We start from the raw sequence: 18,144 nt of genomic DNA, 5'->3' as shown, positions 1-18,144 counted from the left end.
ACTTCGTGGGAGGGATTCTCCAATCTCGTACCTGCCTACCCCACTGCAAATGAGAACAGAGAATTTAATGTTCCAGATAAAACTCCATTTACTTTCAGCAGCACCAAAACATCCCAGACACAAGCAAGGACAGAGGTTTTTGGCATTTGTCTAGTGATCTCCAGGGATTGGTCCTCTCCTTGGACCACCCTGGGCCTTGTTAAAGGACTGGTACTGAAAATTGTCACTTTGGATGTGCTTTTCCTGTTCAGTGGCAGCATTTTCATTAAGATCATTGGGTTTTAGTGGTGGGGGAAACAGGTGGAATGTATGGGGAAATCTTCTCTACTAAGTCTGAGGTCCTAATTTATTCATTCTACTGATATGAGGACGTTCAGCTTTCTCTCTGGTTAAGAAGTCAACTAACTTGACTTTCTTTAAGAATCCAGAACAGAATGGAATATTGTGCTTACCCTTAAGAAGAACATTGTGATAGTGACAGATCCACTAAAAAAACTAAAACAAGTGGAAGATTATAAATGCATTATTGCTACATGCTGTCTGTAGGAAATCTGGTTTTCTCAGGCTTGATATATGACTCATTCAGAAAAGGAATTGGTCCAAATTAGATGGGGAGGAAAATGCCTTAAGCAAAAATCAACTTGAAACTAAAACAAATAGATAAGGTTTAGCAAAATGTATTAATTGGTCAAATATGCTGAACCATAATTGTATCCTCCAGCACTGCCAAAATGGAATTCTTGCCTCCTGCCAAACACTTTTATTACTTCATTGCATTTTTATCTCATTTCCTTTCTCTGCCTGAACTAGAATCTGCAGCTTCGAGGGTGGAGATTGCTAATAAACCTCTGCCAATGCTACTTATGTTCACCTGCCAAGTAGTAAGCTCAGCTCCTCATCCCTTCACAATGCTGCCAGCCACAGCAATCGCCATTCAATATGACTCAGATCAAGAAATCTTTACATAAAACAGTTCTTTTATTTGCTGTTCCATTTTTATTTGCCACATTCTCATGAACCATCAATCATATTAAAAATGGATTCATGACCTGGACTGGCATTAAATTGCTTGAGAAGCCTGTGTGACAATGTTGAAGTGTTTGATGCAGCGAACAAGCCTGATCCAAACTGTTAATATAAAATAGCCTTGTAAAATTATGTGTGGTTACTTGTGTTGTAAGTGGCAAATATTCCTTCTTCACTGCTTAAAAGAAAGGTGTAAACATATGCACATTTTATATTAAATATTTTACAAGGCTCAGTGACTGATATGGAAAGAAATTCTTTTCAATTGATGATTGTTTGTGTTTTGCATGCGTTTTCATTTTATTTCTTTATTCTGATCATTTTAGAAACATGAAACAGTGTCTGAACTTTGGCTTTCTAAACAGGTAAGAAAAAATTGACAAAAATAAATTCATCATGTGACTGAATTCATTAAATTAACATTAATAATATACATATATGTGATGTGCCCAGCAATATGGTACAAGACAGTAACATCGCTGTAATTAAAACAGAGGATTCGGAAATAATCAACAGGTCATAAAGATTTGTGAAGAGAGGTGCAGAGATCAATGATCTTTTTGTTAGAACTGAAAAAGTTTGAGATGCAATTTTGTTTAGGGAAGTACAGAGGCAGTGTAAAACGGGAGGTGGGGAAGAGAAAAAGGAAAAATTTGGACTTGGGTGAAAGTCTGAAAAGATTAAACGACAAAATGTGTGATATTAGAGATGCTAATGAGACAAATAAAGAAACAAAATATTGGAGAAAGAATAAATGGAAAATGGCAGAATCATTAAAAATAGCTGCCATCCAAAAACATGGGGGCAGAGATTATGATTTGAATACGTTGAACTCATTGTTGAGTTCAGAAGGCCTGATTGTAAGATGAGGTGCTATTCCTCAAGCTTCATTGGAAAAGTGTAGGAGGCCAAGAAGAGAGAATGGGAGTGGTGTGGGTAGAATGAAAGTGGCAGGCAATTGAAAGTTCAGGGTCACTTGCAGTTTGCATAGTTATATTTTGCTTTTCAGAGCACAGGAATTATAAGACAGGAATTGCAAGACAACAAAAGACCAAGGTCCATCAAGTTTATATCATATGACTATAGGTCCATCCTGTAGTCATATGATATCATGATAATGGAATTGCTGACCAATAATAGCAATGCATTTATCAATTAATCTACAACAGATACAAAATGGGGCAAGAAAAACACACAGGCAATCCCCCAGTTCCTGTTACTCCAAGATTCAATCTTAAATTAAGCCTCACCTGTCTTCCACATGGTCAATTATGATTTTTTTTTAATTCTCCCTGCAGTGCAAGTATGTCTAACTGCCATTAATTTTGGCTAACATTTCTCAGTAAGCGCAAACCACACAAGGTCCAAACTGCAACTAAAAACCTCTCCTTGGACACATACAGGTAAATTGAAAACAGAGGGCCTTCCTAAGCTCCATCCATTCACATGATGATGTAACCTGATCCAGGTTATCCTCAAGCTGACCTCCAAGTTAATTATCCCTCATTTACAATTTCCCCAACTGAACCCATTGATTGTTTTGTAACTTCATCTCATCTATTGTGACACTATTGAACAAACAAGGGTAACATTCTGTGCTACCATTTCTTTAGGTGATCTAGAAATCACTAATGCTCAGCATTTTAATTATTTTACCTTTACAACAATAATCTTCTCAGTACTAAACATTTCCTCTGAAATACTAACATGATCCATGAACAATATATTTGCAAAACTTGATTTCCCTTGGATCGAATATTCAAACCTTTTATCCCTATAATGCTTCTGTCTGCCTGTGTAATTTCCAACAAACACTGACTTCCCAGAAAATGCTTTCAGTTTGTGAACCCTGCCAATGTATACCTCAATCACATAGACATTTACACAATTAATTTTTATATTGGTTGTAAACCATGCTTTATATGAAAAAAAGGACTTTATAAATTTCCTGGCTGGAAACCACTAACTTTTTTTTGGAAAGACTAAAGCCACATTCCCGCAATTTAAAATCACAATCAAAGATGGCTTCATGTTTGTATCACTGGATCTTCTGCATTCCAAAGTCATTATTGGACTTCAGTAGTTCAAAAAGGCAGCTCATCACCACCTTCTCCAGGACAATTAAGGATGGGAAATGAATGCTGGCCTAGTCAGTGAAGCCCACATTCCATAAATGAATTTTAAAAAAGAGCCAGTCTGTAAGAACCCATCACAAACAACTACCTTCGGGGAATGTGAATGAACCACATTTCCTGTCCACATTCACGGGACTCCTGGGTGTTCGGTGGAGTGGAGACAAACCACCATTAGCCTTAATCTTTTCAGGCAAAGGCCTAAAAGAGGAATTCCCAGCTATAACTTCATCAAGTTACAACTGGAATACACTAGCCATAACCGTATTTGAATCACTGGGCAGTTGAACAGCAAGGGTCATATGACAAGCAAGCTAACGCTGTGTGTGTTTAATTACATGAGATGTTAAAGTAGTAAGATTCCTGTAGGGTCCCTCTCTCTCTCTCTCTCCAGATAGCTTCCAAGTTTCAAACCTTGTCTGTTTTATTTGACATGTGCCGCAGACAGGGATTTTAACAAAGAACTCAACCCCACAGCTGCTTTCTTCAGAAGAACAGATAAATTGTCCATATACACCTAAAACCATCTCACACCAACCCAGAATGATCACTGAGTTTAGCCACAAACCTTCAAGAACCATCTATCATTTTACCTTTACTGGGCTTTTAATGACTTAAGCTTTCTGCCACTCTGTAATCTACTTATGTTTGAATGAACTTCAAGTTTGTGTGCGTGAGTGTGTGCGCATAGTTCAAAGCATTTATATTATTTTTGTTCGACTAAGTTAACTACAAATAAATACTATTTTCTTTTGTTTTTAAGACTGAAACCTGTCCAGTTGTGTCTTCTGTAATCACAATATGTGAACAGTTTACATTCACTGAATTAGCATGTACATCCTTTTGAAAAAAGAACCTGGTGCAGTCAAATGAGAAGCAGGAAAAGAGAGGAGCTATTCAACCTCTCCTCAACTGATCGTAACAGTTATATATTTGAGTTATTGTGTATTTAATGATTTGGTCACATGGTCAGTCTGTGACATCTTCGGTTATTTCACAGGCTTTATTCAGTTTAGATCTAACTCCGGTGGGATTAAACGGCTACCTAATTAACCTGTTACGTTGTTACACCCAAAACCCACGTGCTATCACTTTCTATTCTACAAATCTAACTGAATCAAAAGAAAACTGGCAATGAGGAGCGGATTTCAGTTCTTCAATGAAAAAAAGACCAGAAAAATCAAAATAGCACTTACCATCGAAGGGCAACAGGGAGTCCCAACATCGGACAAAAATCAACAGAAGGTTAGGCAATGGCACCTGACATTGGACCAGTAAGATTGTGGGCAGAAAAGAAGGTCCCTAGCTACTTAAACTTAAACCTTGCAGAGTTCAGGCTGCAGAGCCATACCACGCTTAGAATAGGCACAGTGGTAGAGTGGGAGACAAAAGATTTTTGCACTGCAGGAAGTCTTTGGTGAAAAAGGGACACTGTAGTTGGTTCAGACTGCTGCAGAATCTGGACCATTTTCCATTAAAGGTGCTATTACACAGTTTACAGCACTAGTGAAAAATGGTAGGAAATTTTGGGAATATTGGACTATTCAAGGTAGAATCTGAGAATTGGAAGTCTCATATCCTAGCCAATAAAATACCTGAGTAGATCGTAGTCCCTGTTTTCCTAAGCACTTAGTTTACTTGGTTCAACCCAAGAAACTTGGTATAAAATCCTTGAAGAACTAACCAAAATTTTAGAACATCATTATGCCCCAAGAATGTTGATCATGGTGGAGTGTTCTTGTTTACATAGAAGTAATCAATGAGATGGGAAAAATATTATGCAGTTCATCACTACCCTGAAGCGCCTTGCGAACATGGTGTATTTGGTGACTCTTTGGATGATGCTTTCCGAGACAGATTTACTTGTGGTCTTAGAAATAAAGATATATGGCAAAGATTATTAATGGAATAGAACTTAGGGTTAAAAACAGCCTTGGAGATGGCCGTTTCAATGGAGCTTGCTGCAAAAGAGACTCCTCAGCAAGGAGCAGGCATGAAGATCCATTACATGAGTGCCACCCAGAAGAAGTCTATCCAACAACAGGTTTGTCATTGCTGTGCAAAAGCAGTCCATTCACAGGCTGAGTGCTGGAGCAAGAACAGCAAATGCAAAAATTGTGGCAAGATTGGTCACACAGCCAGGACTTGCTAGAATAATGCAACTTTTGCAGAAGAGTGCTTCGAAATAAAACCTAGATTTACCAAAGAAGGGAAAATAATCAGTATGGAGGTTTCATGAGATCACCTCCAAACAACATCTGAAGCATTGACCCTTAAAGCCAATAGATATTATCCTATGGATGTACACTGAAGAAATAATGCATCTCAGAGGATACATCACCATCAAAGCAGAGGAAAATGGGCAAACAGCAGAGTTGCCACTCCATGTTGTCCAAAGAAACTTCCCATCTTTTTTTGGTTGTTCCTAGCTAGAGAAGATAAAGCTGAATCTGAACAGATTAATGGATTCTAAGACAAATTTACAAAGCGTCTTAGAGAAATACAATACTGTATTCAAAGATATACTGGAATCAATGAAGAGAGTTCAAATGTCAGTCAAGATTAAACCAAACAGTCAACTGAAGTATCTCAAGTCAGAATGGTACTTATGCTATACATCCAAAGGCAGAATCAGAATTGAAGAGATTTGTAAACACAGGAGTTTTAGAACCCGTTACTATCAATAATTGGGCAACCCTAATAGTGGCTGTAATGAAATAGGACCGCACTGTATGTATTTTGCATGGATTTCAAGCCAACTATCAATCTAGTTCTCTGTGTAGATCAATATTCATTACCAATGATCGACGACCTGTTTGCTGGCCTAGCAGGCAGACAGGAGTTCAACAAAATCAAATGGTCACAGACCGATATGCAAATGAATCTAGCAGCTGAATCTCATCACCTACAAGTAGCTGATTTAAACTAACATGCATCAGGGTGGTATTTCTTTCCATATTGAAAGTGTGACTTTACTTGTCTCTGCTCTTCTCCTTGCTCTGTGAATTCCTTCATGACGTTTCATCCACAGTGTTTACCATGGCATCTGATCCTCCCTGCATGAGCACCACTCCCACCTGTGGTAGCCCAGTTTTCAATTCATTCTATGACTATTTCAAATCCCATTCATTGCCAGTATTTGGGTTTGTATCTTTCCAAAGAGGACAGAGATTGAAGGTGACTCCAAAGACAGTTTAAGAACCAAAAAGGTAACACGCCACCATCCCCTCGGACACACAAACACACGCATTAAACGTTGATCCTTCCTCCACTCCCAAGCAAAACGAATAATGCCCGTCATCTTCATGCACTGTTGCTATACTGGGAACAGCTAACCACAAAGTTATTTTTAAAGTGACATTTGCATACAATTCAGTTTTCTGTAGCACCGTTTTTTCCATCAGTCTGACGTGAGATTCTAGGCTGGGTCCCTAACACCCTGCAGTCCATGTGGAATAATTTGCACTTTTATTTCCTGGGCAAAAATATGCAATGGCAATCAGCTGTCAGTCGACTGGTTTTCTTCTCCTTGTACTAAATGCAAAGCAAATTCAAGCAATATTTCCAATGGTTAACCCTTTTCCATCGGTGATAAAAGTTAAAATTAACCAGGTCCTTCCCTTCTTTCTGGCTAAATAAGTAAGTAAGTTTAATTATTAGTGTCACAAGTAGGCTTGCATTATCACTGCAATGAAGCTTCGGTAAAAATTGCCTTGTCACCACACTCTGGCACCTGTTCAGGTACACTGAAGGGGAATTTAGCATGATCAACCCACCTAGCCTGCCTATCTTTGGACTGTGGGAGGAAATTAGAGAAACCAGAAGAAACTCAGAGACACGAGGAGAAGATGCAAATTTGACACAGACAGTGACTCAAGCCAGGAATCAAACCGAGGTCCCTGGCGCTGTGAGGCAGAAGTGCTAACCACTGTGCCACCGTGCCGCTCTACAACAGTTTGTAGTTAACCCCAGTTTGTAGTTTATCCCTTTCAACCTTCCAACTTTACACATTTTGGAAGAAAGCTAACAATCTGTGAAATATTCAAAATCTGCTTTCAACTATAGTCCCAGGTACGGATAAAGTGACAAGATCCTGATTTGTCTCCATTTCTTCAAAATGGTTAAACGTTTACAGAGCTCTTGTACCGTGCCCGTGGGAATTGGAAATTAGCAGCCAAATCTTTACTGTCTATATATATTTGATTCCTGTGTGAAGTAAAATCAAGCACATTTAATAGTCTTGCCATCTTAGAAAATATTATCCATCAGCCAAAACTCTCAATCAAAGCAGCCAAACTATTTAAACACAAATAAAAGTCTGCTGATATCTAACATGGTACAGCAGCATCAAACATTGTGTACTGTCCAGACAGTTGAACTGGAGGGAATATTACACAAAGGAACGTTCCATTTAGCACTTTATAATTAACTAATTGATCTAATTTCCTCAGAGGACCCAAGCCAAGTGGCCCTCTAGATATAACCGTATCCATGTTCAATTCCTCCCCTGGAAAGAACTTGAAAGGATTTTTATTGAAAGCATTTGTTTACATAACAAAATATCATAGATTAATAAGAAGTCCTTCCTTTATTTTGGCTTTGCAATGCTTATATAGCGACTTATATAATCTAGACTCAAAAGATTCAAGAACCATAAAACAAAAGCAAATTATTGGAATGCTGGATGTTTGAAATCAAAACAGAAAATGGTGGAAGTAAACAGCATTTAAGGAGAGAGAAAAACAAACTTAACATTTCAGGTTGGTGTTTGTTTTTCAGAACTGGGAAAGGTTAGAGGTATCACAGGTTTTAAGCAAGAGCAGGGACAAAAATAGCAGCTGGAGGGGTGGAATGGAAAAGGAGAAAAGGGAAGATCTGTGATGTGTTGGGAAGGAGGAGTTTAAAGTTATTAAAGTTTATTTATTGTCACCAGTAGGCTTATATTGACACTGCAATGAAGTTACTGTGAAAAGGTAAAATGAATGATAGTGCAAGGGAAAATGGGGTGATAACGAGACAAAGAAAAAAATAAGAGATGGGTCTGGAGGCAACAGCAGAACTTTTGGCAGTATCTGTTGTCCAAAAACATAGGAACAGTGTTTCGATTCTATAAATAATATTAATTGAAAGATGTTGTTCCTCAAGGTTGCAAAGAATTTCATTAGAAGAGGTGGATGCAGAAATAATCAAAAGGAAATAGGATGGGCACTTGAAGGAAATAAATTGGCAGGGCTACTGGGACAGAGTGGGGGGGGCAGTGTGGGACTAACTGACATGCTCCATGGGGAGCTGTCATTGAGTGGTGGGTTGAGTGGCCTCCTTCTGTGCTGTAAATGACTCTATGACCAAGTAATAATGTCAAATGCCAAGGATCCAGGTCAAAGTGGGAGTGAGACGACGAATTACAAAGGCAAGCAATTGGAAGCACAAAGTTAGACTCGTGAGCTGAAAAGAGGTATTCAGTGAAGTGATTGCCCAGTTGGTGTTTGGATTCTTCAGTTTAGGGGACATTACATTGGGAGCAGCAAATACAGCGTCCTAAATAAAAGAAGCACAAGTAACTTTTTTTCACCTGAATGTAGTGTTTGGGATCCTGGATGATGGGAATACGTTCTGATTATTTGTACCCCATTTATAATGCCCAAAAGATACTTGAGAAAGGTTTGAGCAAACCAAAATTGTATTATTGATCATAGCTCTCGTAGGACTGGAATAATTAAAAAATTTTAAAGTTGTAATCCAGTGAGCAACTTGTGTAAAATCAGTTCAGATTTGTTTTCAAACTGCACCTTTGTGTTGAGTTGCATGTTGAAGTTAAGTGTTTTCTTTAGCATGGTGTTGAGCGTCTTTATGGAGGGGTCCTGTTTTAATAAGACACAAAACCTTTGAATTTAAATACAAACAAATTGCAGGTAGTTGAACTCACATTGACTCTCTTCTACTTCAAATTCTACGGTTCAGTCTGCACCTGTTTGAGTAGAGAAAATGATCAATGCTCACAACTTTAATTTTTTTAAAATAAACTTTAACAAGTTTATTGAAACATGGAGACGATTCTCCCACAAAAATTCTAAGTGGCAAATTTGCATAAAAACTGGAGTAAATCCTGCTGCTTCTTTCAGCTGGAGTTTCAAAATGAATCTCCCACACTTTATTCCTTGCTGAGTGCACGCACGTGAATCAGTTCAAAAAGCTGGGGAGGCCAGCAGCAGATCGCTGAGTGGGTTACTACACATGCACCAATCTGTCAGCACCAAGATCGGCACATGCACATTAGCCCTTGTCTGCCAGCCTCCAGATTGCTGGCCATTTCAATCGCTGGCCAGCCCGGCGATCCCTGCATTGCCAGCCCTCCCACTGTCCGATCGTTGGCTCCCCAAACATGCCTGGGCCAGTATCGATACCCTCCCTCTCCGCAGCCCTGATCTCTTGATCCCTCCCGACCCGATCCAGCCCGCCCCACCTGCAGCCCCAACTCTCCGATCCTCCATGCCCACCCATCCCTATTGCCTGTCCCAATCACTGGCCTCCCTCCCTCTTGTCATTCAGCCCAAAGTGCAGAGTGGCAGCAGGACTCCCCCCACCCCTACCAATCATGAACCAGAGACCCTGTCTCCATCAGCCCCCCCATTAGGCCCCACCCACTTGGCACTGCCCAATGCCTAATGGGCAGTGCCAAGGTGCCCCAGGCTGGCACAGCCAAGGTGGCAATGTCCAGGGGGCATCCCCCCCAGCACCTGACCCTCTGAGGAGCCTTGATTTCCCCCTTTCTCTCCAGCAGGGTCAGGCTGCTAGCTCCTGTAATAAACCCTGCTGGAGTGAAATCCTGCTGCAGGGTGGGGAGAGGCTGGAGACTGAAGCCTCCGGGCACTCCAAAGATATTCAAATATGTCAAAATTATCATTTAATTAAATTGTGCAGCTCTACACCAACTTCCAGCATGAAGCAAACGGCATTGGAAACCTGACTGCCAGAGATGTGCATAGGCTGTGGGGCCCACAAAATGGCCTCCACTAGAGTCTCCCGGCCTAATACTGAAGTCTGTTGGAAGAGAAAGAGGATATTCAAATATCTTATAAAGAGGAGAGTGGCAGACTTCAGAAGGCCACAGACGGGCTGGTGAAATGGGCAGACACATTGCATTTCCCCATAACAAATTTAAGCTGCAAAGTGTTACAATTTGGTGGTAGAAATGAGGATAAATTAAATGGTCCAATTTGCAAGAACAGAGCAACCTGGGAGTTCACAGGCACAAATCTTGAAGCTCGCAGGTCAGGTCGATAAGGCTGTTAAAAATAAATGGGATTGTTTCCTTTATAAACAGAGCCACAGCAAGGAGGTCACGGCAAGCCTTCTCTATAAATCACAGGTTAGGCCCCAGCTGCGTAAAGTATCCAATTCTGGCTGTGCACATTAGGAAGAACTTGGAAAGAGATTTAGTAGAACGATGCCAGAGATGAGGGCTTTCAGTTATGTACAAGACCAAGGGGAAAGTACGATCCATCTCCTTAAAAACAGTGAAGATTAAATAATAGAGTTGTTCAAAATGATGAAGAGTAAATAGAAAGAAACTGTTTCCACTGACAGGAGAACATAAGAACATAAGAAATAGGAGCAGGAGTAGGCCATCTGGCCCTTCGAGCCTGCCCCGCCATTCAATAAGATCATGGCTGATCTGTCGTGGCTCAGTTCCACTTTCCGGCCCTCTCCCCATAACCCTTAATCCCTTCTCTTATCAAAAACCCATCAACCCGCTTCTTGAAAATATTTAGCGAGGCAGCCTCCACCACTTCAACAGGTAGAGAATTCCAGAGATTCACCACCCTTTGAGTGAAGAAGTTCCTCCTCAATTCCGTTCTAAAACGCCCCCCCTTTATCTTGAGGCTGTGCCCCCTAGTCCTACTGTCTTTTTTGAGCGGGAAGAGTCTCTCCACCTCTATCCTATCCATCCCATTCATCATCTTATACATCTCAATGAGATCTCCCCTCATTCTTCTAAACTCCAACGAGTACAAGCCTAGTTCATTCAGCCTCTCCTCATAGCTCAGAAGATAAAGATTTAAGATAATCATAGAACAGAATCCCTACAGTGCAGAAGAGACCGATCAGCCCATCAAGTCTGCAGCAACTCTCTGGCAGAGTATCTTACCCAGGCCCTGTCCCCCGCCCTATCCCCATAATCCCACACATTGTCCATGACAAATCCACCTAACCTGCACATCTTTGGAAGGAGGGGGGAAACCAAAGCACCCGGAGGAAATGCACACAGACACAAGGAGAACGTGCAGACTCCACACAGACAGTCACCCAAGGCCAGAATCGAACCCAGGTCCCTGGAGCTGTGAGGCAGTAGTGCTAACCACTGTGCCACCAAAATGAAAACCAGGGCAAGATGAGAAGAATTGTTTTGTGCAATGAGTTCTTACAAACTAGAATGTACCGTCTGAAAATGTGATGAAGCAGAAACAGTAGTAACCTTTGATATATTGGAAAAGGAAAAATATTGCAGGGCTTTAAGACTAATTAAACAGTGTTTTCAAAGGGATGGCATAGGCATAAACAACAAAATGGCTTCATTCAGTGCTGCATAATTCCAAGGAATGAAACGAGTAACTTTCATGTGTTTTATTGAGAAATTTAACACCGAGAACATATTAATCCAATCTCTGAGAACAGAAAGCACACAAGGTGATGGCTCCAGGGAATTGAATTGTATCTTAGTGAGGTGGTTGGGGTAAGGAATTCTGTGGCCCTATCGTGGCAGGAGCCAGGCTGGAAAATGTGGCAAGCCATCCAAAAGTCCATTGACGTCAGCAGGACTGGAAAATCCCTTCAGCGGGAAGGGCTGTAAAATTCTGCCCTGGTTTTAGAAAGGAAAAAAAATCGGATTTTGTTCGTAATGTTTCAGTAATATTGTGGCACTTTTCTTTTTTTTAGAATGAGGAACCAGTGTTCTCAAAGGATGGCAGCAAGTTTTTTATGACTGTGCCTGTCAAGCAGGGTGGCCGAGGAGAATTCCATCATATTGCTATGTTCACGCTTCAGGTGAGACACTGGTGATTGTGCTTTATACTTACAACCTGCTCTGTGGAACATAATGGAGATCAGGAGGCTCCAGATTGTATTGCTGTTTCTCTGTCAAATCAATTTCACCTTCATTAATTAACTTCAAGAAATATTACAGCCTTGAAATACCAATGGTTTTCACACTTGTTACTGTTAACTGCTCCAAGGTTTTGATTGGTATTGGGTAAGTGATGGAAGATGAAAAATTACACTTGCTGGTCAGCACAGGAAAAATCCAAAACAGTTAAGCCCAGTCATTTGATTAGAAGAGAAGTATATTTAGAATTGATCTCATTTTCCAATTCATCAAACTTTTGCAAAATGTTGTTATCACTTTGCGTAATTGGATTTTATAAGCTGCAGTGAGCATTTTATTTCAGATATTACTGTGATACTGATTTTTTTAGTCAACATTAATAAAATGGGAAAGTGGCATTTAAATTTTTCCCCATCTCAAGCCAGAAAGGGTGGGGGTGTCTCGCTCTAAGGACTCCTCAGATTTGGGGCTGCCTCTCCCCCAGGATATTGGAGCCCTGGGACCCCTCTCCTCCTCCTGGCACATCACCTCACCACCCCCCCACCCAACCTCAGCATCATGATTGCTCCCTCCCAACCACCTTCCCTCCCCGTCCAGGCATCCCCTGCCCTCCCACCCCAGGACCCACAGGACTTACTTTCTCCAAAGTCCTGGGACTTAGTCCCAGACACAGCACTGCAGTATCGCTTCTCTGCTTTGGACCACTGCAGCGCTGCACCTGGCAGGGTTGAAGAGTCTGCCAAAAGCTCTCACACTTGAGGCATCCTTCCAAGGGCAGACAGAAGTCCAGCCTACTACCAATCAATGCTCAAGACAGTGTTAAATGGCAGTGGAAGTTCAACACTCGTCATTCTCAAAATTCCGCCCAGTAAGATTTGTAACATTTCAGACTATTTGAACATTTGTTCACAGGAAGAATTTGGGGGTGAAGTTACCTTTAATGTCAGGGCTCTAAAAGCATTGTGTCTTCACACAGTTTGATTGCTCTCTCCATGTCTGCATGGGTTTTCTCCAGGTGCTCCAGTTTCCTTCCACAGTCTAAAGATGTGCAAGTTAGGTGGATTGGCCGCACAAAATTGCCCCTTATTGTCCAAAGATGTGTAAATTAGGTGGATTATATTGGGGGGGGGGGTGGAGTGCAGTGCAGTCGGTAAAATGCTCTCTCAGAGAGTTGGTGCAGACTCAATGGGCTGAATGGCCTCCTTCTGAACTGTAGGAATTCTATGATCCTAACAGCAAAATGGTAAGTAGTTAAAACGCTAATGAGCTCATATCATGTTCTTTCCCTATGAGCTGTAAATTATAAGTTTTTCACATTGTCTCAGCAATTGTAAAATTGTCTCAGCAATTGTAAAATACCTCACACTGTGTTTTAAATATTTTCTTGCTGTGAACGTTGTAATTTAAGACACAAAGACAATCAGTGAATTTTATAAAGAGAAAGGTGCAGAGAAGTGAAATTCATTAAGACTAAGAAGTCAAAAGACATTTGTTGAAGACAAGTAAAATAACTAGCTGACACAGAGAAAAGAGGTGTGCTCTTCAATTTGTTTGATTATGTAAGAACAAGTGATTGAGCTAATTGGGTGTGATCCTAACGTTGTTAACTACATTCACCTCAGCAAGAACTGTGACAATTGCTATCAGAGCTCATTTAACCCAATGTTTTTAAGCCTGCTGTTGTAAAGATTGGAGAGGTGAGCGAGTGTGCTGGTGAAAGTCCTGAATATCTACTTCAGAATGGACGCTAATCCAAGTATCACACTCCCTCCCTCACTCACCCCAGGTAAGCTAGCATACAAGTAAATATAGGGCATTGGAAAAAAACCTCAGACCACGTAGAAAGCCACTGACACCTCTTACCTCAAGAAAATCTCTGTGACAGATTTAAGTTATTAACTAAAATACAAGCACAAGAAAGGGGGGCAGGTGCAGATTCCTCTGAGTGGCTTCCTGCTGGTGACTTGGAGCAGTTATATCATCAAATACGTGAGAGATTCTTATTTATACATACTGGCTGATATTGTAAAAGTAAGGGGCACAGTAGTTAATGGAGTCACCATCAGTAAATATAAAGGGCAGCAGAATTCTTCACATGAACCAAAGCAACAAAACCATTTTATTCCAAGGACTTTTTTTTTGACAAGAGCAGCTTGTCTTCTAACAGATTTCACTGAACCAGCAGCTCTGGAAGCTGCACACCTGCTTTTGCAGGGATCATTTTGTCCCTGAACTGCACTCTGCACTGGGAGAGGAAGAGGAGGAGGAGAGACAGAAAGAAATTAGAAAACTAATTTAGTCCCTTTCTGGACAGGCTGTCTCTAATCAGTACCTTCAACTGAGCATAGGAAACTAAGTTTTAAGTTACTGTGAAAATCCCCTAGTCGCCACACTCTGGCGCCTGTTTTGGTAGACTGAGAATTTAGCATAGCCGATGTACCTAATCAACACATCTTTTGGACTGTGGGAGGATACCCCAATTCCCTATTCACCAACAGTCCGATACCTTTCCTTCCCTCTTGGCCAAGTGTAAAAATAAAGCCACCACAAAGTCCAATCCACATTTGGATGATCTTTCTCTGAACCCTAGCTATGACTGTAACACTATATTCTGCACCTCTCCTTTCCTTCTCTATTTACAGTATGCTTTGTAGGTATAGCGCAGAAGAAACAATACTTCTCACTGCATACTAATGCACATGACAATAATAAATCAAATCATTCCATATTGCATATAACCATTCACCCTTGTGCATTCCCTTTGTACCTGACTTCCATGCAGTTTTGTTTGTGTTTTATGCAATGGCTATCCCAGTCAGTGGCTGCTGCACAGCTGGTGGGACACTGCTGACTTGGTGGGGGAGATTGCAGATGGCCAAGGAGGACAACTCCAAGCAACTCTGGACTTAGATTGCCCAGCTGGCACTTTGGCCATCAGACGCTGAATTGGGTCGGTTAGCTCAGCTGGCTGGATGACTGGTTTGTGATGCAGAGTGACACCAAGAGCATACGTTCAATTCTAATATTGGCTGAGGTTATTCATGAAGGAACACTTTTTCAACCTTGCCTCTTGCCTTGTTAAATCACCGTTAGTCACCACACTTCAAAGGAGAAGGCAGCCTTTGATCATCTAGGACCAGGGGCTTGTTGGATTCAAAGGTGTGAGTGGAGTTCACCACCTCTTTAGCGCTTCCTGCATATACATATCATGTAAATTAGCCATCCACATGTTAGCTTGATGTTCTTTCCTTATGAACAGTAAATAAATTTATTGGACTGTCTCCACATTAGTAGAATATTTTTTATTAATTGTATTTGGAAATCGTAAATCCTTTTTATGCTGTGAACAGTGGGAGTTAAGATACATGATGTGGAGATGCCAGCGTTGGATTGGGGTAAACACAATAAGAAATCCGACAACACCAAGTTTAAGTCCAACCAATTTATTTAATAGTTAACTCACAAGCTTTCAGGGTTTGCCCCTTGTTGGAAGGGGCAAAACCCGAAAGCTTGTGAGTTTACTATCAAATAAATTGGTTGGACTTAAACCTAGTGTTGTCAGGCTTCTTACTGAGTTAAGATACAGACAGAAACTCAACCAGTCATATTTCTAAAGAGGAAACTGCACAGATCTTTGCTAAAACTAAGAGGTTGGAAGTCATTTGTTGAAATTAAGTGAAATGGTCCACTTACATACTGCCTGCATTGGAAGCAACATGCCTGGGTTAGTTATGTGGATGATGTTTCTGCCCTTTTTTGAGCAGAATTTCACAGTCTCTGCGTTGATTCCATTAGTGAGAACTGCAACAAGATGCCCTATGGAGAGGTAGGAAGATTTCAGGATTTCGCAATGCATGCGCAAATGTTAGGAGCTGGTGTTAGATTTGCCACTTCACAATGACAAACGCTGACAGCCTGGCCATTAATGCAGTTGCAAATTCCCAGCCGATGTCTGCAATTTGGGGCAATTTAACTCCACAGGGCATTGCTTATCGCATAGAGTTCAGAGTGATTTGAGGACTCAAAGCTCTCGGCTACGGTAACAGATTTCCAGAAATGAGCATATTGTCATTGTCATTGGAGAAATCAAGATTAAATGATGACACGAGTGTTCAGTTGTAACAGAGCATGTAAAGGCTGCCCTAAAGGGTAACTTCTGTTTTAGTTTGTTTCGTGCATTGATCACAAGAAATACATTTTGCTGCGAGTCAATTATTTTGAATTATTCTTCCCAGCTGTCTTTTCATGGTGTATATTGTGAAAGGTTGAGTGCCTTGAAAAGACATCTTTTAACCCATTTTATACAATGCAGAATATTGGCAATGCAGCCAGTGAAACAATATGATTTAAGGCATTTTTGCTGTTTCCAGATGGCAGCATTCCAAAAAGATTGGAAGAAACTACCTGGCATCAGACAAAGTTACTTTATTTTTCATCTTTTGAGTTCACAGTAATGCAAAGTGTAGCAGGGGCCCATTAAAATTAAAGTACAAATATTAATGTAATAATTTAAAATAGCGGTTTAAACATCTAGATAGAATAATTGAAGCCATGTTTGACTTATGGTGAGCTGTCCAAACTATGAGTCTACAGGGCATCAATCCAAGCGCATCAATGAGACTGGATTCAGCTACTCAATGTTAGAGTGCACTTGTTAGGTGTTAGGTGGTTAATTAGCACAGCATAGAACCTCTGGCAATCCTGTAACTTCAATCTATACTCAACCTTATTGATCTCCAGGTATCTGAAAGGAAGGCCTATAGTTATGAAAAGAATGTACGTGTGATTATGAACATAGGAACAAGGAGCATAGGAGGCTATTTAGCCACTCGAGCCTGCTCCGCCATTTAATATGATCATGACTGACCTGATAGTAACCTCAAATCTGCATCCAACCTGCTCCTGATAACCTATCACTTCCTTGTTAATCAAGAATCTATCCACTACTGCCTTTAAAGTCAAAAACTATATTTTCACCACCTTTTCAAGAAGAAAATTCCAGAGACTCAGGACCTCCTGAAATAAAGGGTTTTGCCTTGTCTCCATTTTAAATGGGTTTGATTTATTATTGTCACATGTATTATTACAATGAAAAGTATTGTTTCTTGCGTGTGACATAGACAAAGCATGCTATACATAGAGAAGGAAAGGAGAGGGTGCAGAATGTAGTGTTACAGTCACAGCTAGGTGTAGAGAAAGATCAACTCAATGCAACATAGGTCCGTTCAAATGTCTGATGGTAGCAGGGTTGATACATGACTTCAGACTTTTGTATCTCTTTCCCGACAAAAGAAGGTGGAAGAGAGAATGTCTGGGTGCATGGTGTCCTTATTTATGCTGGCTGTCTTTCCGAGGCAGTGGGAAGTGTTGAAAGAGTCAATGGATGGGAGGGTGGTTTGGTGATGGACTGGACTTTGTTCACAACCCTTTTGTAGTTTCTTGCATTCTTGAGAAGAACAGGAGCTATACCAAGCTAGGTGATCTTTAGGTCGAGACAAGGGGAAACATCCTCTCCACATCCATCCAATCATAATTTCTCAGGATCTTATATATTTCAATTAAGCCACCTCTTATTCGTCTAAATTCCAGCAGTTACAAGACTAGCCTGTCCAAACTTTCCTCATAAGATAACCTGCCCAGGTATTAGTCTAATAAGCCTTCACTGAACTTCTTCCAAAGCATTTACATCCTCCCTTAAATAAGGTGACAAATACTTTACAAAATACTCCTAATGTGGTCTCACAGGTGCTCTGTATAACTGAAGAATAACCTCGCTACTTTTCTGTTCAGTTCTCCTTGCAATAAATGGCATAATTCTACTAGTTTTCCTAATTACTTGCAGCACCTACATCCTAGCATTTTGTGATTCATGTAGTAAGATGC

The 18,144-nt window shown here is 40.7% G+C and overlaps 1 protein-coding gene across 1 annotated transcript in view; it reads left to right on the top strand.

The window, feature by feature from the left end:
* dpp10 (dipeptidyl peptidase like 10) overlaps window positions 1–18,144 on the top strand; it is a 763,552-nt gene that overhangs the window by 675,992 nt on the left and 69,416 nt on the right. The window contains exons 12-13 of the mRNA XM_080199302.1: window positions 1,353–1,391; window positions 12,096–12,203. Of these exons, the coding sequence (XP_080055428.1) occupies window positions 1,353–1,391; window positions 12,096–12,203 (147 nt within the window). The remainder of the gene's footprint in view (window positions 1–1,352; window positions 1,392–12,095; window positions 12,204–18,144) is intronic.

The sequence above is a fragment of the Carcharhinus amblyrhynchos genome, chromosome 11 (genome assembly GCF_965287045.1).
Source record: "Carcharhinus amblyrhynchos chromosome 11, sCarAmb.v2.hapA, whole genome shotgun sequence".
Taxonomy (NCBI): Eukaryota; Metazoa; Chordata; class Chondrichthyes; order Carcharhiniformes; family Carcharhinidae; genus Carcharhinus; species Carcharhinus amblyrhynchos.
Note: the sequence above shows the minus strand (reverse complement) of the source record. Positions and strands in the feature narration are given on the sequence as shown.